The following is a 22,763-nucleotide window of genomic DNA, read 5'->3' on the forward strand; positions in this document are numbered from 1 at the left end:
CGTCCTACTGCAGATCAAACTAACAATCCCTTGGTTGAGAGGTGGACGCCTATATCACAAGACCACTCTCACCCTACTAGAGATCAAACTAACAACTTCTTGGTATAGAGGCGGACGTTTATATCACAAGACTAGTCTCACCCTACTGGGGGATCAAACTAACAACCCCTTGGTATAGAGGCGGACGTCTATATCACAAGACAATTCTCACCCTACTGGGTGATCAAACTAACAACTTCTTGGTTGGGAGGCAGACGTCTATACCACAAGACCATTCTCGTCCTACTGCGTATCAAACTAACAACCTCTTGGTTGAGAGGTGGACGCCTATATCACAAGACCACTCGCACCCTACTAGAGATCAAACTAACAACCTCTTGGTATAGAGGCGGACGTCTCTATCACTAGACTAGTCTCACCCTACTGGGGATCAAACTAACAACACCTTGATATAAAGGCGGACGTATACATCACAAAACCACTCTCAACACATTGGGGATCAAACTATCAACCTCCTTGTTGAGAGGCAGACGTCTATATATTAACAAGACCACTCTCGAGCTACTGGGGCTTAAACTAACAACCTCTTCGTTTAGAGGCGGACGTCTTTACCACAAGACAACTCTCAAGCTACTGGGGATCAAACTCACAACCTCCTCGTTTAGAGGCGGACGTCTTTATCACAAGACCACTCCCACCCTACTGGGGATCAAACTCACAACCTCTTGGTTCAAAGACTGACGTCTATATCACAATACCACTCCCACTCGATTGCGGATCAAACTAACAACCTCTTGGTTGAGAGGCGGACGTCTATAGCACAAGACTACTCTCACCCTACTTGGGAATCAAACTAACAACATCTTGGTTGAGAGGAGGACGCCTATAGCACAAGACCATTCTCACCCTACTGGGGATCAAACTAACAACCACTTGGTTGAGAGGTGGACATCTAAATCACAAGACAACTCTCACCTTACTGGGGGATCAAACTAACAACCTCTTGGTTCAGAGGCGGACGTCTATAGCACAAGACCACTATCACCCTACTGGGGGATCAAACTAACAACCTCTTGGTTGAGAGGTGGACGTCTATATCACAAGACCACTCTCAGCCTACTGGGGGATCAAACTAACAACCTCTTGGTAGAGAGGTGGACGTCTATAACAGAAGACCACTCTCACCCTACTGGGGATCAAACTCTCAACCTCTTGGTTGAGAGGTGGACGTCTTTACCACAAGACAACTCTCAAGCTACTGGGGATCAAACTCACAACCTCCTCGTTTAGCGGCGGACGTCTTTACCACAAGACAACTCTCACCCTACTGGGGATCAAACTAACAACCTCTTGGTTCAAAGACTGACGTCTATATCACAAGACCACTCCCACTCTATTGCGGATCAAACTAACAACCTCTTGGTTGAGAGAATGATGTCTATAGCACAAGACTACTCTCACCCTTCTTGGGAATCAAACTAACAACATCTTGGTTGAGAGGAGGACGCCTATAGCACAAGACCATTCTCACCCCACTGGGGATCAAACTAACAACCTCTTGGTTGAGAGGTGGACATCTATATCACAAGACCACTCTCACCTTACTGGGGGATCAAACTAACAACCTCTTGGTTGAGAGGCGGACGTCTATAGCACAAGACCACTATCACCCTACTGGGGGATCAAACTAACAACCTCTTGGTTGAGAGGTGGACGTCTATATCACAAGACCACTCTCAGCCTACTGGGTGATCAAACTAACAACCTCTTGGTAGAGAGGTGGACGTCAATAGCACAAGACCACTCTCATCCTACTGGGGATCAAACTCACAACCTCTTGGAAGAAAGGTGGACGTCTATAACACAAGACTACTCTCACCCTACTGGGGGATCAAACTAACAACCTCTTGGTTGAGAGATGGACGTCTATATCACAAGACAACTCTCAAGCTACTGGGGATCAAACTCACAACCTCCTCGTTTAGCGGCGGACGTCTTTACCACAAGAGAACTCTCACCCTACTGGGGATCAAACTAACAACCTCTTGGTCAAAGACTGACGTCTATATCACAAGACCACTCCCACTCTATTGCGGATCAAACAAACAACCTCTTGGTTGAGAGATGGACGTCTATATAACAAGACTACTCTCACCCTTCTTGGGAATCAAACTAACAACATCTTGGTTGAGAGGAGGACGCCTATAGCACAAGAACGTTCTCACCCTACTGGGGATCAAACTAACAACCTCTTGGTTGAGAGGTGGACACGTATATCACAAGACCACTCTCACCTTACTGGGGGATCAAACTGACAACCTCTTGGTTGAGAGGCGGACGTCTATAGCACAAGACCACTATCACCCTACTGGGGGATCAAACTAACAACATCTTGGTTGAGAGGTGGACGTCTATATTACAAGACCACTCTCACCCTACTAGAGATCAAACTAACAACTTCTTGGTATAGAGGCGGACGTTTATATCACAAGACCACTATCACCCTACTGGGGGATCAAACTAACAACCCCTTGGTATAGAGGCGGACGTCTATATCACAAGACAATTCTCACCCTACTGGGTGATCAAACTAACAACTTCTTGGTAGGGAGGCAGACGTCTATACCACAAGACCATTCTCGTCCTACTGCGTATCAAACTAACAACCTCTTGGTTGAGAGGTGGACGCCTATATCACAAGACCACTCTCACTCTACTAGAGATCAAACTAACAACTTCTTGGTATAGAGGCGGACGTCTCTATCACTAGACTAGTCTCACCCTACTGGGGATCAAACTAACAACCCCTTGATATAAAGGCGGACGTATATATCACAAAACCACTCTTAACACACTGGGGATCAAACTATCAACCTCCTTGTTGAGAGGCAGACGTCTATATATTAACAAGACCACTCTCGAGCTACTGGGGCTCAAACTAACAACCTCTTCGTTTAGAGGCGGACGTCTTTACCACAAGACAACTCTCAAGCTACTGGGGATCAAACTCACAACCTCCTCGTTTAGAGGCGGACGTCTTTATCACAAGACCACTCTCACCCTACTGGGGATCAAACTCACAACCTCTTGGTTCAAAGACTGACGTCTATATCACAAGACCACTCCCACTCTATTGCGGATCAAACTAACAACCTCTTGGTTGAGAGGCGGACGTCTATAGCACAAGACTACTCTCACCCTACTTGGGAATCAAACTAACAACATCTTTGTTGAGAGGAGGACGCCTATAGCACAAGACCATTCTCACCCTACTGGGGATCAAACTAACAACCTCTTGGTTGAGAGGTGGACATCTAAATCACAAGACCTCTCTCACCTTACTGGGGGATCAAACTAACAACCTCTTGGTTGAGAGGCGGACGTCTATAGCACAAGACCACTATCACCCTACTGGGGGATCAAACTAACAACCTCTTGGTTGAGAGGTGGACGTCTATATCACAAGACCACTCTCAGCCTACTGGGGGAACAAACTAACAACCTCTTGGTAGAGAGGTGGACGTCTATAGCACAAGACCACTCTCACCCTACTGGGGATCAAACTCTCAACCTCTTGGTTGAGAGGTGGACGTCTTTACCACAAAAACACTCTCAAGCTACTGGGGATCAAACTCACAACCTCCTCGTTTAGCGGCGGACGTCTTTACCACAAAACAACTCTCATCCTACTGGGGATCAAACTAACAACCTCTTGGTTCAAAGACTGACGTCTATATCACAAGACCACTCCCACTCTATTGCGGATCAAACTAACAACCTCTTGGTTGAGAGAATGATGTCTATAGCACAAGACTACTCTCACACTTCTTGGGAATCAAACTAACAACATCTTGGTTGAGAGGAGGACGCCTATAGCACAAGACCATTCTCACCCTACTGGGGATCAAACTAACAACCTCTTGGTTGAGAGGTGGACATCTATATCACAAGACCACTCTCACCTTACTGGGGGATCAAACTAACAACCTCTTGGTTGAGAGGCGGACGTCTATAGCACAAGACCACTATCACCCTACTGGGGGATCAAACTAACAACCTCTTGGTTGAGAGGTGGACGTCTATATCACAAGACCACTCTCAGCCTACTGGGTGATCAAACTAACAACCTCTTGGTAGAGAGGTGGACGTCAATAGCACAAGACCACTCTCATCCTACTGGGGATCAAACTAACAACCTCTTGGAAGAAAGGTGGACGTCTATAACACAAGACTTCTCTCACCCTACTGGGGGATCAAACTAACAACCTCTTGGTTGAGAGATGGACGTCTATATCACAAGACCACTATCACCCTACTGGGTATCAAACTAACAACCTCTTGGTAGAGAGGTGGACGTCTATAGCACAAGACCACTCTCACCCTACTGGGGATCAAACTTACAACCTCTTGGTTGAGAGATGGACGTCTTTACCACAAGACAACTCTCAAGCTACTGGGGATCAAACTCACAACCTCCTCGTTTAGCGGCGGACGTCTTTACCACAAGAGAACTCTCACCCTACTGGGGATCAAACTCACAACCTCCTCGTTTAGCGGCGGACGTCTTTACCACAAGACAACTCCCACCCTACTGGGGATCAAACTAACAACCTCTTGGTTCAAAGACTGACGTCTATATCTCAAGACCACTCCCACTCTATTGCGGATCAAACTAACAACCTCTTGGTTGAGAGAATGATGTCTATAGCACAAGACTACTCTCACCCTTCTTGGGAATCAAACTAACAACATCTTGGTTGAGAGGAGGACGCCTATAGCACAAGACCATTCTCACCCTACTGGGGATCAAACTAACAACCTCTTGGTTGAGAGGTGGACATCTATATCACAAGACCACTCTCACCTTACTGGGGGATCAAACTAACAACCTCTTGGTTGAGAGTCGGATGTCTATAGCACAAGACCACTATCACCCTACTGGGGGATCAAACTAACAACATCTTGGTTGAGAGGTGGACGTCTATATCACAAGACCACTCTCAGCCTACTGGGTGATCAAACTGACAACCTCTTGGTAGAGAGGTGGACGTCAATAGCACAAGACCACTCTCATCCTACTGGGGATCAAACTAACAACCTCTTGGAAGAAAGGTGGACGTCTATAACACAAGACTTCTCTCACCCTACTGGGGGATCAAACTAACAACCTCTTAGTTGAGAGATGGACGTCTATATCACAAGACCACTATCACCCTACTGGGGGATCAAACTAACAACCTCTTGGTAGAGAGGTGGACGTCTATAGCACAAGACCACTCTCACCCTACTGGGGATCAAACTTACAACCTCTTGGTTGAGAGATGGACGTCTTTACCACAAGACAACTCTCAAGCTACTGGGGATCAAACTCACAACCTCCTCGTTTAGCGGCGGACGTCTTTACCACAAGAGAACTCTCACCCTACTGGGGATCAAACTAACAACCTCTTGGTTCAAAGACTGACGTCTATAGCACAAGACCACTCTCACCCTACTGGGGATCAAACTAACAACCTATTGTTTGAGAGATGGACGTCTATATCACAAGACCACCCTCACCCTACTTGGGATCAAACTAACAACATCTTGGTTGAGAGGAGGACGCCTATAGCACAAGACCGTTCTCACCCTACTGGGGATCAAACTAACAACCTCTTGGTTGAGAGGTGGACACCTATATCACAAAACCACTCTCACCTTACTGGGGGATCAAACTAACAACCTCTTGGTTGAGAGGCGGACGTCTATAGCACAAGACCACTATCACCCTACTGGGGGATCAAACTAACAACATCTTGGTTGAGAGGTGGACGTCTATATCACAAGACCACTCTCAGCCTACTGGGGGATCAAACTAACAACTTCTTGGTATAGAGGCGGACGTTTATATCACAAGACTAGTCTCACCCTACTGGGGGATCAAACTAACAACCCCTTGGTATAGAGGCGGACGTCTATATCACAAGACAATTCTCACCCTACTGGGTGATCAAACTAACAACTTCTTGGTTGGGAGGCAGACGTCTATACCACAAGACCACTCTCGTCCTACTGCGTATCAAACTAACAACCTCTTGGTTGAGAGGTGGACGCCTATATCACAAGACCACTCTCACCCTACTAGAGATCAAACTAACAACTTCTTGGTATAGAGGCGGACGTTTATATCACAAGACTAGTCTCACCCTACTGGGGATCAAACTAACAACCCCTTGATATAAAGGCGGACGTATATATCACAAAACCACTCTCAACACACTGGGGATCAAACTATCAACCTCCTTGTTGAGAGGCAGACGTCTATATATTAACAAGACCACTCTCGAGCTACTGGGGCTCAAACTAACAACCTCTTCGTTTAGAGGCGGACGTCTTTACCACAAGACAACTCTCAAGCTACTGGGGATCAAACTCACAACCTCCTCGTTTAGAGGCGGACGTCTTTATCACAAGACCACTCTCACCCTACTGGGGATCAAACTCACAACCTCTTGGTTCAAAGACTGACGTCTATATCACAAGACCACTCCCACTCTATTGCGGATCAAACTAACAACCTCTTGGTTGAGAGGCGGACGTCTATAGCACAAGACTACTCTCACCCTACTTGGGAATCAAACTAACAACATCTTGGTTGAGAGGAGGACGCCTATAGCACAAGACCATTCTCACCCTACTGGGGATCAAACTAACTACCTCTTGGTTGAGAGGTGGAAATCTAAATCACAAGACCACTCTCACCCTACTGGGGATCAAACTAACAACCTCTTGGAAGAAAGGTGGACGTCTATATCACAAGACTACTCTCACCCTACTGGGGATCAAACTAACAACCTCTTGGTTGAGAGATGGACGTCTATATCACAAGACCACTATCACCCTACTGGAGATCAAACTAACAACCTCTTGGTTGAGAGATGGACATATATAGCACAAGATCACTCTCACCCTACTGTGGATCAAACTAACAACCTCTTGTTTGAGAGATGGACGTCTATATCACAAGACCACTCTCAGCCTACTGGGGGATCAAACTAACAACCTCTTGGTTGAGAGATGGACGTCTATATCACAAGACCACCCTCACCCTACTTGGGATCAAACTAACAACATCTTGGTTGAGAGGAGGACGCCTATAGCACAAGACCATTCTCACCCTACTGGGGATCAAACTAACAACCTCTTGGTTGAGAGGTGGACATCTATATCATAAGACCACTCTCACCTTACTGGGGGATCAAACTAACAACCTCTTGGTTGAGAGGTGGACATCTATATCACAAGACCACTCTCACCGTACTGGGGATCAAATATAAACCTCTTGTTAGAGAGGTTGACGTCTATACCACAAGTCTACTCTCACCCTACTGGGGATCAAACTAACAACCTCTTGGTTGGGAGGTGGACGTCTATATCACAAGACCACTCTCACCCTACTGGGGATCAAACTAACAACCTCTTGGTTGGGAGGTGGACATCTATATCACAAGACCACTCTCACCCTACTGGAGGTCAAACTAACAACCTCTTGGTTGAGAGGCGGACGTCTATATCACAAGACCACTCTTACCCTACTGGGGATCAAACTAACAACATCTTGGTTGAGTACCGGATATCTATAATTCTTTATCACTCTCACCCTTTTGGATATTGAACACACAACCTCTTTGGTGATGGGCAGATGTTTATATCACCTTTGTGAATTTCCAACCCACAATCTCTGCTAAGAGAGTTTGGTGAGTGGTGGACATATCAACCACTATATTACTCCAACATATTCATTTTTCTTGAAATATTTGGCCAATTGTTTAGAACTTTGTATAAATTAGCAATGATGCAAGTTCTAAAATGTCAATTTTGGGTATTTGAAGAGCAATAACTCTCCGCTTACAATGTGCAGTTGCAAAAGAAACCCAAGGTATTAGGCAGAAACCATTTATTGCTATTTTCAGACATATTGACCATACCCTTCTATCAAGCAAACCTTAGCTTGTTGTTTACATAAGCTATTTACACACCAAGTTTAATTTCAATCCATTTATTATAACAAGAGTTATTGGGTGGAAACTCATGTTAACGCCTGCCAGTCTGATTATTCACCCGCCCAACGACATTCTCATTCTAACAACCTATGTTTTTTTGGAAACACGTTTGAAAAACAATGGTCAAGCTCTTAAAAGCTGGATACAATGTGTCCTCTTCAACATATTCAGATATTAATCCTATGCTGGGTTCCAGTGAAGTTCAAGACGGTGAATATGCACCATCAACTTGGTGTGATGGATATGCCGAACAGATCCTTCAATTCTGGTTTTCTCATTTCTGCCGTATTATTCTGAGGATTGCAGCTGGCGACAAATATGCCGTTTACTTGTACTTTGATGGTATCATTCTTGTCAATGGCAAAGGCTTTTGCCGCCACAGAATATTTGTTAGTTTCAACAGAGCATCGGTTTCCCCTGAAGAAAAACAATCTAGAAGTATCGCTGAATGTATTTAATACATGTATCCCAAAATGCCGCCATAAAAGAAAATAACAGTGACAAATTTAGAAATCCCACCTTAAATTGACAATGGTGTGGATAGAGTAATGCTTTTTGTACACTACACCTATTTCAAAAGTGATATGACATTGCATGAAGTTTCATGAAGTTCCATCCAGTAGTGTTTAAATAATTATCCAGACAAGAACAAAAGAAACAGAGGGCGATCATTCTGTAGTTAGCCAAGAGTTACGATTCTTGTTAAGTGAGATTCCTATTTTTTTAATAAAAGTCTATTCAGTATTTTCTAGGATTTTATCAAACAACAACAAACACACGACAAAGATAATGACTCTAAATTTGCTAAAATACAGTTATTGACCTTGTACACTGCACTTTTTCCAATGGTGCTTCACCAGTGTATCGAATGTAGTTAGATTCCAAATGGTAGTTTTCAAGTTATCATCTTCTGATACCCCCGATACACACTACGCTATGCTTCGTTCCGTGGGATATTTGGCTAGGGAAATCTCATGATTATTCAACTATACCCCAGCAGAGCTATTGAAAAAGTGTCTTCTTACGGTTGTAAGCGGACCTTGCACGAGAATTTCGAGTTATCCCACTAGCCGATACATTGTATTTAGAAAGGTCATGATAAGAATATAATGTTTATCTTTCAGAAAATTATTTCTATTTATCTATTATCTATAAATCTGTATTTATTTATTTATTTATTTATTTATTTATTTATTTATTTATTTATTTATTTATTTATTTATTTATTTATTTATTTATTTATTTATTTATTTATTCATTCATTCATTCATTCATTCATTCATTCATTCATTCATTCATTCATTCATTCATTCATTCATTCATTCATTCATTCATTCATTCATTCATTCATTCATTCATTCATTCATTGATTTATTTATTTATTTATTTATTTATTTATTTATTTATTTATTTATTTATTTATTTATTAATGCATTTATTTGCTCACTAATATATGCACTACACTTATTGTCGTATAAGTCAGATACAGTTACTCATTTTTTCTTCCAAACTGTCCTCTTACAGACGTAAAAAACCGGTTCACCAGGACGAACACCAATTTTATACTCGGTTTCGCGTCGGATAAAATCGGCTTCGTCTTAGTGAAATGGCTTCTTACGTCTGTAAGAGTACACTTTTTAAAATATACTCGTTCTGTATCTATCACATTATTAATAAAGCAGTTTCATTGGTTCTTAAAAGTACCAAAATATCCTGGCGATTGCCTGAGTTGAACCGGATCCGTCTTCTCAGTACAATAATATTTGAAAGTTGTCGAGACCACACGACCATGGAGGCTACCGACACTGATAAGTTATTGAACAATATTTGAAAGTAACATGCGAAATCATAGAAAGAAGAGATGTCTCATGCATATTCATTTAAACGAGATTTGTCAGTCAATTATCCTACGGTATGTATGAATTGTAACGGAAGAAAGTACCGTGGTTGCAGACGATGGGCTCCTGTACACTGCACTTTCAGTGTGCTTTATCATTGCATAAAGGTTAAGTAGATTCCATCCAGTAGCTTTCAACCTATTTCACGGACAAGAACAAAAGGTCCGAGATGGCCCTATAGTGCTCACCTGATTGGACAAAGGGTTCTTAATTTATTGATTGAACAAAATACTGGACGCCGCCCGCCAAAAGCTCACCCATATATTAAATCATGAAATAAATGTATTTGTTTTAAAAATAACAAAGGGCCATAACTCTTACACTTTTTAATATTTATTTGAAAAACTACAGAAACAAGTTTAACTTGGATTTATATACCATGTCACAAAACTTGTCACAAAAGAGCACATTGTTACTGTAAACTAGTTCGTGAATTTTGAAGTTAAAATCTTCAATGGTTGTAGAACAATAACATAATTATAAAAAAGATAAATATAATCAACAAAAAATATGAACAAAAATGATCAAAGAATCACCTAGGGATCATGTTTGTGAAAATATTTTGAAATCAGGCCCTGAAAGATTTCCATATAGACAAAAAGTGAAAACTATTTCTGCCCCTAGCGGTCATGCTTTATGAATCACAATGGGGTAAAATAATTTGATATAAGGTCACAAAAGGAACCTTTTCAGTGAAATTATTTTGAAATCGGGTATATTGTTTCTGAAGAGAAGTTTTTCAAAGTTTGCCATACACATGTAGACATAATTGGTAAATAGCCAAGGCCCCATTTCAAAGATATCCATATATACATATTGTGAAAAGTAGCCCCGCCTCCTGGAGTCCATGTTTTTTACGAATCAACATGGGGTGAGTAATTTGAAACAGGGTCCCACCAGTGATTTTAAAGTTATTCTCCGGACAAGAGTGTGACAGACGGACAGACGAATGGTTAAAAGTTGTAACTATATGCACTAAAGAAAAGATAACAGCTAAGGTATTTCATTGTTTAGTATTGAAAGTACTTACAAAACATACACAATATAAATTGAACTTTTGCCCTCGCAAACTTGTGCACAATTAAGTCTCATTCAATGCGCATCAAAATTTCCCTTTCCAACCCAACACCCTGCCTCTTTCAAATCTAGGCTGAAGCATTGACTCTCATTATGTTCTATCATTATATTGTATGTTATTAAAGTTATATTGTCAGCGGTATTAAAAAAATACGCGAACATAAACAAAGTGAAATCGATATGATATACACGTTCATATAAAATTGCATTTCTTTACTAACTCGTATTTTTGTATTTTCGAGATCACAGATATCCTTTTTCGAAATACCTGCCACAGTTCGTAGCCGTTCGTAGCGAGCTTCGGAATTGCTCATTTGCATAATACATGCATAAAGCGCCCGTATGTAAACAACCGATAGCGTCTTTCATTCAACTACCAACTTGATCAAAATATATGTTTCTACCAGTCTCTTTGAGGTTTGAGCCTAATTGCATTTGAACCGACTATTGATTGAGTTATCATGGCACTTGCATTTTTATGTTTATATTTTCTTAGTTCTACTATGAATAAAAAAGGCATGTCTAACTAAAATAGGTAGGCTAAAATGGCGTTCAATTTATCCGAGATATCGTATTATATTATTGCTTAGAGCAACGCCTACAAATTAACATTTATTATATGGACCATTGAGTTATGATCAATTAACTTATTACAAGTGGAAAAATGTTGGGGGGGGGGGGCACAATTTTGTTGGAGGGTTTTCCTTGCAATAGCTTTTATTTAAATTTTATATTTAAAGCTGCATTCTCAAAGATTGATGACCGTTTTGACAACATATTAAGCATTTGACTTGAAATGAGCAATATATGCCCAAATGTCTGGAATCCAGTGAAATCAAATATTCTTAGACACGATCAGATCGCAGTTTTTTATATTTACTTTCGAAAAATGATGTTGTATTGTATCATGCGTTACTAAAGCTTGAGATGAGAATGAAGTATTTAACATTTTTCTTATTAGATTTTCATCTGTTCTCAAAAAAGTCAAAACAGTAAATCCCTAAGAGAGGTCAGCTTTGAACCGCTTGCGCATTTAAATAGTTTACTAAACAATTTTTTTAAAATGTATAAATTGAGTTTATTTGAACTAGAATGCATTTGAACGCGAATCGAGGGCATTACTTAGTTTGGTGAGCTTTGAAATATGCGCCCTTACCAATACACTTAATTAACACGGATTTATATATGTACGAAGGGGACGGGGAGTTCTCTCCAAGGCATCTTCAGTCTTAAATGTAGACTTTTGGCGTATAACCTGTGTTTTTGGGTAGGGGCTAGGTCCTGCTTGTGACCCCCTCCCCCAGGAAAGCCGCCATTGCAACTAAAGAAGTTCACCCCTTTACAAAACAAATAACTTTAGAACAAGAGTCACAACGCTTACAGGTCTGGAAATGAAACATAACGTAGCAATCAAAACATCTGCTTACATATTATACCATGGACAGGAGCAAAATTTGGATAATAAAAACACAAGCATTTAATTTGTCAAATCAACAAATGCATATACCGTAATTTTGTTAAATGTTATTTAAACATTTTGAACAAAAGCAGACGTCAAATAATATAAAAGCCATATAGACTGTGTTTTAGTGATGTTAACTTATGTTTTGGGGTATATATCCAAATGTCTCCTGTTCACATTTTGACCTTTTCAACCTCCGGATTGATAAGAAAAGCAATTGCAAAATGCAGTATAATCTAAATTTAGCTCGCACAACGTCATTGCGAAAGTTGCATATCAGGTGACTTTCTGAATACCTCAATGTGATGCAGCTTTTTATTATCCAGATGATGATGAGTCTAGAACGTATGGTTAACGCACTGAATTGTTGGCTGAATATAGGGCCGAATATCGGCTCTTTCACCTCGTCAAATAGCCACTATTTTCACAAAAAAAATCATTCATTTCCCCCTATAACCTCAATTTGTTATACTTAGAATGTGTACATGTAAACTTTTGAACCGACTTAAGTGGCAATCTATTAATAAGACTCACTTTATACATTTTGTCGGCTTAAATCCACACGGCCATTTGTCACTTCAAGGCAAATTTTGAGCGTTCAAACTAAACATTTGCGGTCGCTTTTGTGCTAGGACAGAAACTGTAAGCATGCAGCCCATTTGAAAATAAGCCAACGAAATAAGGTTCCGAAGGACCAGCGAGTAAATGTATTTACATTTCAACTTGTTCATACCTGCTTCATTCCGGCTAACGTTGGATCCTCTTATCCTGATTACGTTGCTTTTGATAGATAACCCATTATCTGCAAACGAGCATTCCCATTCGTCCTCGTTATGCATTGACATCTCCACTATGGGAAAAAATGCGTAATGTGACCATCATATCATCGAGCGTACAAACAAATATGGTAAGATTTTCAGTTAGGTACTATGTCCGTATTACACCTTAACTTGACCTGTATCATAGCAAATTCAATTAATTTTGAATTTGCAGTCAATAAAAACTGCATATTTCATGGCTAATAAAGAAAAACTTGCTTTATTATATGATTCTGTATGATCTATTATGTTGTCATTTGATAAACTGTTTCTCTTATATCAATGGAGATGTCAATATGTCGTTTCATTAAGTGTTATTGAATTCCATCTTTGACAATTACTCTTACCCAATTATGGACGGTTTATTAATATATCATTTAATAATAAGACTTTAAATACTAAAATAAATAACCAGTTCAGAGGCATAATCTAATGCGTAACAAGCGCTAAACCAGTGACGCGAAACGCTACAAAAACACATGACAGACACACAAGTAAAAACACTTGACATACAGCACATGCAAGATAACTAATGACAGAGAAACAAATGACAGACAACATATGACAAATATCACAAGCAACTCCATTAATACATGTTAACGATATCGCCTTTGAACGGTCAACAGAACAGGACTTCAGGGTCGGGTGTTCAAGTAGTGTATAAACCAAACCTCTACATGCTTAACCTTCAAACCTTTTCAACATATTGTACATAACAGCATAATCCGTTGAAATAAACAAGAGGGATATGATGGCCCTAAATCGCTCATCTGAGTGAGACTTATTGTTAATTCCAGCTAAGTGCACACGCCAAATATCTTAGCTCTAGGCTTTTCTGTTTCAGAGAAGGATTCCCCTAGTTTTAATTTTATATATATAACTAACACATATGATGCTGGGGCGGGGCTTCAAACCACGGTCATAATCCACAATCTTTATAGAGAATCGTTAGCATTGCTACTCACCAAATAAACAACCTGTGCACAAGGAACGAATTTCGGAAAATAAGAACACAGGTCAAAATATTTACTGTCATTGTCAATATTGATATATGTTTGCTAAACTGTACTTATGGTCCAAATTTCATTGCAGTAGCTTAAAAAATGAAGGAAAGTCAAACAGTTGCAATCAAGATCACGAAAGGCCAAAATTGATTTGGTTTTAATAAACTGTATAAATGGTCCAACTTTCAGTGCTGCAGCTTCACGAATCGAAAGACGGTCAACAAATCAGTGTCACCTAAGCCGAACATTGGTATTTGTTTTCAAAAGTGTATATATGGTCCAACTTTGATTGCTGTAGCTTCAAAAACAAAAAAGTAGGTCAAAAGTTCAATGTCAAGGTAATCCAAGCACTACCTTGATCTTTGTTTTCAAAACTGTATACATGGTCTAAATTTCATTGTTGCAGCTTCAAAAATATGAAGGTGGACCGAATTTTGGAAAATAAAAAAAACGTCAAAAGGATCAACTAGAACTCCGCGAGTCGGATGTGTCGCCTGACGAATTATTTAATGTCGACATTATAGCTGTTAGATTGGCATTTCATTCATTTATAGAAAATGATGTTGCCATTTAACTTATCTTTACTGATGACGATGCCTTGTTTTATATTTGTAAAGGGTCATGCAATGAGATGTTTTTTTAAAGCAAAACAGAAAGTTGGCCATTTTGTTGTTGTTGTTAATTAATCGAGACCCCTTGTTGTATTTTTGTAGAGGGTCACCCAAGAAAGCTTCCTGTAAAGTATCATTGAATTTGGAGTGGTAGTTTCAGAGGAGATGGGTTTTTTAAGCAAAACAGGAAGTCAGCCATTTTGTTGTTGTTGCTGTTGTTGTTGATCAATCATGACCACTTGTTGTATTTTTGTAAAGGGTCACCCAAGGAAGCTTCATTCTTCAAGATATGCCCCGGACAAAACTTTAAGCATGAAAATTAATAAAGGGCAATAACTCTTAAACATATAGATGCAAGAGTCACGGTTTTTGTGCACTGCACTTTCCCTCAATCAGATATACGTACGGAAGAAGTTTCAGGTTGATACCTCTTATAGTTTACGAGATATGCCACGGACAAAACCTAAGCAAGAAAATTAACAAAGGGCAATAACTCTAAAAATATGGCAGCAAGAGTTACGGTTCTTGTGCACTGCACTTTCCCTCAATGAGATCAATCTGGCTATGAAGTTTCAAGTTAATGCCTCTTATATTCTTCAAGATATGCCCCGGACAAAACTTTAAGCATGAAAAGTAACAAAGGGCAAGAACTTTTTTAACTAAGAAAGCAAGAGTTACTGTTATTGTGCACTGCACTTGCCCTCAATGAGATCTATCTAGCTATCTTATATTCTTCAAGATATGCCCCGGACAAAACTTTAAGCAAAAACTTTAACAAAGGGCAATAACTCTAAAAATATGGCAGCAAGAGTTACGGTTCTTGTGCAAAGCACTTGCCCTCAATGAGATCTATCTAGCTATGAAGTTTCAAGTTGATACCTCTTATATTCTACAAGATATGCCCCGGACAAAACTTTAAGCATGAAAAATAACAAAGGGCAATAACTCTAAAAATATGGAAGCAAGAGCAACAGTTCTTGTGCACTGCATTTGCCCTCAATCAGATCTATCTAGCTATGTTATATTCTTCAAGATATGCCCCGGACAAAACTTTAAACAAGAAAATAAACAAAGGGCAATAACTCTAAAAATATGGCAGCAAGAGTTACGGTTTTTGTGCACTGCACTTGCCCGCAATGAGATCTATCTAACTATGAAGTTTCAAGTGGATACCTCTTATATTCTTCAAGATATGCCCCGGACAAAACTTTAAGCATGAAAATTAACAAAGGGCAATAATTTTAAAACTAAGAAAGCAAGAGTTAATGTTATTGTGCACTGCACTTGCCCTCAATGAGATCTATCTAGCTATGAAGTTTCAAGTTGATACCTCTTATATTCTTCAAGATAAGCCCCGGACAAAACTTTAAGCATGAAAAGTAACAAAGGGCAATAACTTTAAAACTAAGAAAGCAAGAGTTATGGTTCTTGTGCAGTGCATTTGCCCTCAGTAAGATCTATCTAGCTATGAAGTTTCAAGTTGATACCTCTTATATTCTTCAAGATATGCCCCGGACAAACTTTAAGCATGAAAAGTAACAAGGGCAATAACTCTAAAAATATGGCAGCAATAGTTACTGTTATAGTGCACTGCACTTGTCCTCAATGAGATCTATCTACATATGAAGTTTCAAGTTGATAACTCTTATATTCTACAAGATATGCCCCGGACAAAACTTTAAGCATGAAAATTAACAAATGGCAAAAACTTCGAAACTAAGAAAGCAAGAGTTACGGTTCTTGTGCACTGCACTTGCCCTCAATGAGATCTATCTAGCTATGAAGTTTCAAGTTGATACTTCTTATATTCTTCAAGATATGCCCCGGACAAAACTTTAAGCATGAAAATTAACAAAGGGCAATAACTTTAAAACTAAGAAAGCAAGAGTTACGGTTCTTGTGCACTGCACTTGCCCTCAATGAGATCTATCTAGCTATGTTATATTCTTCAAGATATGCCCCGGACAAAACTTTAAACAAGAAAATTAACAAAGGGCAATAACTTTAAAAATATGGCAGCAAGAGTTACGGTTTTTGTGCACTGCACTTGCCCTCAATGAGATCTATCTAGTTATGAAGTTTCAAGTGGATACCTCTTATATTCTTCAAGATATGCCCCGGATAAAACTTTAAGCATGAAAATTAACAAAGGGCAATAATTTTTAAACTAAGAAAGCAAGAGTTACTGTTATTGTGCACTGCACTTGCCCTCAATGAGATCTATCTAGCTATGAAGTTTCAAGTTGATACCTCTTATATTCTTCAAGATATGCCCCGGACAAAACTTTAAGCATGAAAAGTAACAAAGGGCAATAACTTTAAAACTAAGAAAGCAAGAGTTATGGTTCTTATGCAATGCACTTGCACTCAGTGAGATCTATCTAGCTATGAAGTTTCAAGTTGATACCTCTTATATTCTTCAAGATATGCCCCGGACAAAACATTAAGCATGAAAAGTAACAAAGGGCAATAACTCTAAAAATATGGCAGCAAGAGTTACTGTTATAGTGCACTGCACTTGCCCTCCATGAGATCTATCTACATATGAAGTTTCAAGTTGATAACTCTTATATTCTACAAGATATGCCCCGGACAAAACTTTAAGCATGAAAAATAACAAAGGGCAATAACTCTAAAAATATGGAAGCAAGAGCAACAGTTCTTGTGCACTGCACTTGCCCTCAATTAGATCCATCTACATATGAAATTTCAAGTTGATACCACTAATAGTTTAGGAGATATACCCCGGACAAGCGAAAATGGGACGCGGACGCCGCCGCCGCCGCCGCCGCCGCCACCGACACCGACGCCGCTGCCGCCGACAAAAGTAACCCCTTTATGTCGTCTTTTCAGGCGACACAAAAAGGGTTCGGCCAGCTTTAACCCTAGGGGTATACTTTGATAGAGGATCATTGTATGATTCTACATAAGACATATCAAATGCCTGGTCTAAGTGGTTTGAAACAATAATCTTTTCCAAGCCTTTTATTTGATGTTAATTTGAAAATTGTGACTCACGGGGGCCAGTTTTGACCCCACGGACCTTATATACAATAAAACACTTTTGAGGACCAATATATGATGCTACATTAAAATATCATTTTCTGTGCCTAGTGGTATCAGAAAAAAATATATTCCTATATATATTCATGTTAATCAGGTATTTTTTTTATATCCACTGTTTTTAAATACAACGTTTTTAAAATTTATACTGTATATTTATCATACCTGTCAGCGTACAACTAAACACGGTTATATTCAAACACAGACACCTCGCAAAAAACGGCAGCTCAGGAGGACTTGTTTCACATCTGTTGTCGACATAGCCAATGGAGATAACCTTTCGACCTTGGTTCCTACAAACACAATTACATTCGATATGAATTAGTATGTGGCTCTTCAATCGCAACCCATTAAAACTTTATTCATCCTTAAGCATGTAATACCATGGTTTCTTAAGCATGTCATACCATGGTTTCTTAAGCATGTCATACCATGGTTTCTTAAGCATGTAATACCATAGTTTCTTAGGCATGTCATACCATGGTTTCTTAAGCATGTCATATTATAGTTTCTTAAGCATGTCATACCATGAATTCTTAGGCATGTCATACCATGGTTTCTTAAGCATGTAATACCATGGTTTCTTAGGAATGTAATACCATGGTTTCTTAAGTATGTCATACCATAGTTTCTTAAGCATGTCATACCATGGTTTCTTAAGAATGTATTACCATGGTTTCTTAAGCATGTATTACCATGTTTTTTAAACACGTTTTACCATGGTTTCTTGAGCATGTATTACCATGGTTTCTTAAGCATGTCATACCATGGTTTCTTAAGCATGTATTACCATGGTTTCTTAAGCATGTAATACCATGGTTTCTTAAGCATGTATTACCATGGTTTCTTAAGCATGTATTACCATGGTTTCTTAAGCATGTCATACCATGGTTTCTTAAGCATGTCATACCATGGTTTCTTAAGCATGTTAAACCATAGTTTTCTTAAGCATGTATTACCATAGTTTCTTAAGCATGTCATACCATGGTTTCTTAAGCTAGTAACATGGTTTCTTAGGAATGTAATACCATTGTTTCTTAAAAATGTATTACATGTACCATTGTTTCTTAAGCATGTTATACCATGGTTTCTTAAGCATGTATTACCATAGTTTCTTAATAATGTTTTACCATGGTTTCTAAGAATGTAATACCATTGTTTCTTAAGCATGTATTACCATAGTTTCTTAAGCATGTCATACCATGGTTTCTTAGGCATGTAATACCATAGTTTCTTAGGCATGTATAACCATGGTTTCGTAAGCATGTATTACCATAGTTTCTTAAGCATGTAATACCATAGTTTCTTAGGCATGTATTACCATTGTTTCTTAAGCATGAACTACTATGGTTTCTTAAGCATATATAACCATGTATTACCATGGTTTCTTAAGCATGTTATGCCATAGTTTTTTAGGCATGTTATATCATGATGTCTTAGGCATGTATTGCCATAGTTTCTTTAGCATGAAATACTTTGGTTTCTTGAACATGCAATATTATGGTTTATTTTGCATGAACTACTATATTTTATTTAGCAATATATATTTTGTTTTCTTTAGCATGTGTAACCTTGGTTCCTTATCCATGTCATTCCATGGTGCCTAAGCATGTAAAAGCCTTGTACCTACGAATGTGACCATATGTGTACACCTTAGTTCCGGCGTTAAATGAGCAAACATGTTATAACTTGTTTTGGCATGTCAATGTTTTATATTTCTATAAAGAATATATTTTGCATCGGGGGTTGGGGGTGCGGGCCAAATATTATTAAGCTAAAGTGTTGACAATGGGAATGTAAGTTATCGAAATAGTAAACAATACTTACAGACGGAATCGCAGTAAAAACAACACATGCACATGGAGGTGTACCTGTGTTCATATTATTCGCCAAATACGATGGCAGGGATGGATTTTGTCGTTTACTAAACGTCTCAAATGCACATCAATTCCTATTTGGGTTACCATGAAGGACCTCCCCCAGTGAAAAGTCGTTTACAGGGCCAAAACAATAAATGTTTTAAAATCTACTTTTTATACTGTTTTTCGATGAAATATTTTGCACACATAGAACATATATCCATACCAACATGTGCATGAATAATTTGGAGTTTGCAAATTTTACAAAAGAAGATTTAATCACAGTTTCAATAAAAAAACATTTTTTTTTCGGGAAATGATTGTATACTTAATGAATGTGTGTTTGTTTTAAATCAGTCAGTACTACCCAAATCAACAATGATTTGTTGCTTTGATGTTATTGCTGTTATTTTAAGAATTTCAAAGATATTTGCATTTTTGTAATCAGAAAATTAATTTAATCTATTATTTGTTTTCATTGTTTTGTATTCAATATTTTTTTATGTGAAAAATAATCATCAATAGCCCGATAAACATTGTGAATAAGGTAGTTTATTTTTTGACACAAAAATATAGTTCACAGTCTTTGTGAAAATATGCAAATATGTTTTATCCGGAATTTTTGTTGTTGATGTTGGATGTTGAAAAAAATATATTGTAAGTATTCAGATTTTCAGACGCGCGGGAAAGGGTTGAGCCCTATGATTTCGGGTCGAGTGAAAGGGTAGCTTGTGCCAGGTTCCGCTTTAAGCTTTCAATTCCGAGAGGAACGGAAGCATGTGCAATGTTGCACTCTAGGTTTTCAGTATCGAGGGAAAAAGACGCATATGCCAGGTTGCGACCTTGGTTTTCTGTTCCGAGGGGAAGGGAAGCATGTGGTATGTTAAGACCATGGTTTTCTGTTCCGAGGGGAAGGGAAGCATGTGGTATGATGCGACCATGGGATAAGGGATGTATGTGCCAGGTTGCTCCCTATATGTTCAGTTTTGAGGGGAAGGGACGCATGTGCGCCCAAGGTTTTCGGTTTCGAGGTCAAGGGACCATTGTTGCGACCTGTGTTTTTGGTTTCCAGGGGAAGGGACGCATGTGCCAGGTTGAAGCCTAGGTTTTCTGGTTCGAGAAGAAGAGAATCATGTGAAAGGTTGCGACCCTGGTTTTCTGTTCAGAGGAGAGTGAAAGATGTGCCAGGTTGCGACCTAGGATGTCGGTGCCGAGGGGAAGGGACGCATCTGCCAGGTTGCGACCCAGGTTTTACAGTTTCGGGAGATAGATGATTCATGTGCAAGGTTGCGACCTTAGTTTTCAGTTCCGAGGGGAATGGACGCATGTGCCAGGTTGCAACCTAGGTTTTCGGTTCCGAGGGGAAGAGCGCATGTGCCAGATTGCGACCTAGGTTTTCGGTTTCGAGAGGAAGATGACTCATGTGCTGGGTTGCGACCTTGGTTTTCTATTCCGAGAGGAAGGGACGCATGCATCAGGTTGCGACGTAGGTTTTCAGTCAAAGGGAAAGGGACGAATGTGCTAGTTTGCGACCAAGGTTTTCGGTTTCTAGTGGAAGACAACCCATGTGTCAAGTTGCGAAAATGATTTTCTTTTTCTAGGGGATGGGGCAGATACGCCAGGTTGCGACCTAAGATCTCAATTCCGATGAAAATGGTCACATGTGCCCGGTTGAAAACATGGTTTAATATTTCGAGGGGGAAAGACGCATGTTCCAGGTTGCCAAAAAAAAAATCGGTTTCGAGAGGGAGTTGACTATTGTGCCAGTTTGCGACCTTGGTTTATCTGTTTCGAGGGGCAATGGAAGCATGTGCCTGATTGCGATCTGGAATTTCAGTTTCGAGGGGAAAGGACACAAGTGCCAGGTTGCACCCCAGGTTATCTGTTTGTAAGAGAAGGGACACATGTACAACGTTGCTCCCTTGGTTTTCAGGTCCGATGGGAAGGGACGCATGTTCTAGGTTGCGACCTAGGTTTTCAGTTCCGATCGGGAAACGCTTGTGCCGGGTTGCGCCCAAAGTTTTCTGTTTCTAAGAGAAGGGACGCATGTGCCAGTTTTCACACTAGGTTTTCATTTTCGACGGAAAGTGACACACTTGCCAGTTTGCATCCTTAGGGTTTCGGTTTTGATGGGAAGGGATTTATTACCCAGATTGCAACCTATGTGTTTCGGTTCCGAGCGAAAGGGACGCATGTGCCAGGTTGCGACGTAGGTTTTCGAAATCGAGGGAAGGGACGTTTGTGCCAGGTTGCGACGTAGGTTTTCGAAATAAAGAAAAAAGTGTCGCCTTAGCCAGGTTGCAGATTATGTTTTCAGTTTCAAGGTGATGCGATGCATGTGCCAGGATTCGATCTAGATTTTTTTTCGAGGGGAATGTCACATTTGCCAGGCTTTATCTTAGGTTTTCGGTTTACATGGGCAGGGAAGCATGAACCTGGTAACGACCTTGAATTCGGTTTCGAGGTGAATGGACACATGCACCAGGTTGCGACCTAACTTTTCGGTTTCGAGGGGAAGGGCCGCATGTGGCATGTTTCCACCTATGTTTTCAATTTCGAACGGAAAGGACGCATGCACCAGTTTGCGACGTAGGTTTTCGAAATCGAGGGGAGAGGACGATTTTGCCGAGTTGCGACCTAGGTTTATCTGTCTCGAAGGGGAATGAACGTACGTGCCAGGTTGGATGTAGGTTTTTGAAATCGAGGCGATTGGACGCATGTTGCGACCTAGGTTTTCTGTTTCGAATGGAAGAGACGCATGTACAGGTTGCGACCTAGGTTTTCGATTTCGAGGGAAAGGAAGACGTTTGCCAGGGAAGGGAGGCATGAGCGTGGTTGCGATCTAGGATTTCAGTTTGGAGGGGAAAGAACACAAGTTCCAGGTTGCGCCCTAGGTTTTCAGTTTCTAAGAGTTATAACGCCTGTGCAA

At 39.9% G+C, this 22,763-nt stretch overlaps 1 protein-coding gene across 2 annotated transcripts in view; it reads right to left on the bottom strand.

The window, feature by feature from the left end:
* Positions 1-13,042: 13,042 nt before the first annotated feature.
* The window catches only part of LOC128222522 (uncharacterized), a 51,801-nt gene continuing 42,080 nt past the window's right edge, over positions 13,043-22,763 (bottom strand). For both annotated transcript variants that reach the window (XM_052931565.1, XM_052931567.1), the window contains exons 5-6: positions 18,141-18,268; positions 13,043-13,329 (exon numbers count right to left, since the gene is read on the bottom strand). In XM_052931565.1, the coding sequence (XP_052787525.1) occupies positions 13,058-13,329; positions 18,141-18,268 (400 nt within the window). In that variant the 3' untranslated portion in view covers positions 13,043-13,057. The remainder of the gene's footprint in view (positions 13,330-18,140; positions 18,269-22,763) is intronic.

The sequence above is a fragment of the Mya arenaria genome, chromosome 16, assembly GCF_026914265.1.
Source record: "Mya arenaria isolate MELC-2E11 chromosome 16, ASM2691426v1".
Classification (NCBI taxonomy): domain Eukaryota; kingdom Metazoa; phylum Mollusca; class Bivalvia; order Myida; family Myidae; genus Mya; species Mya arenaria.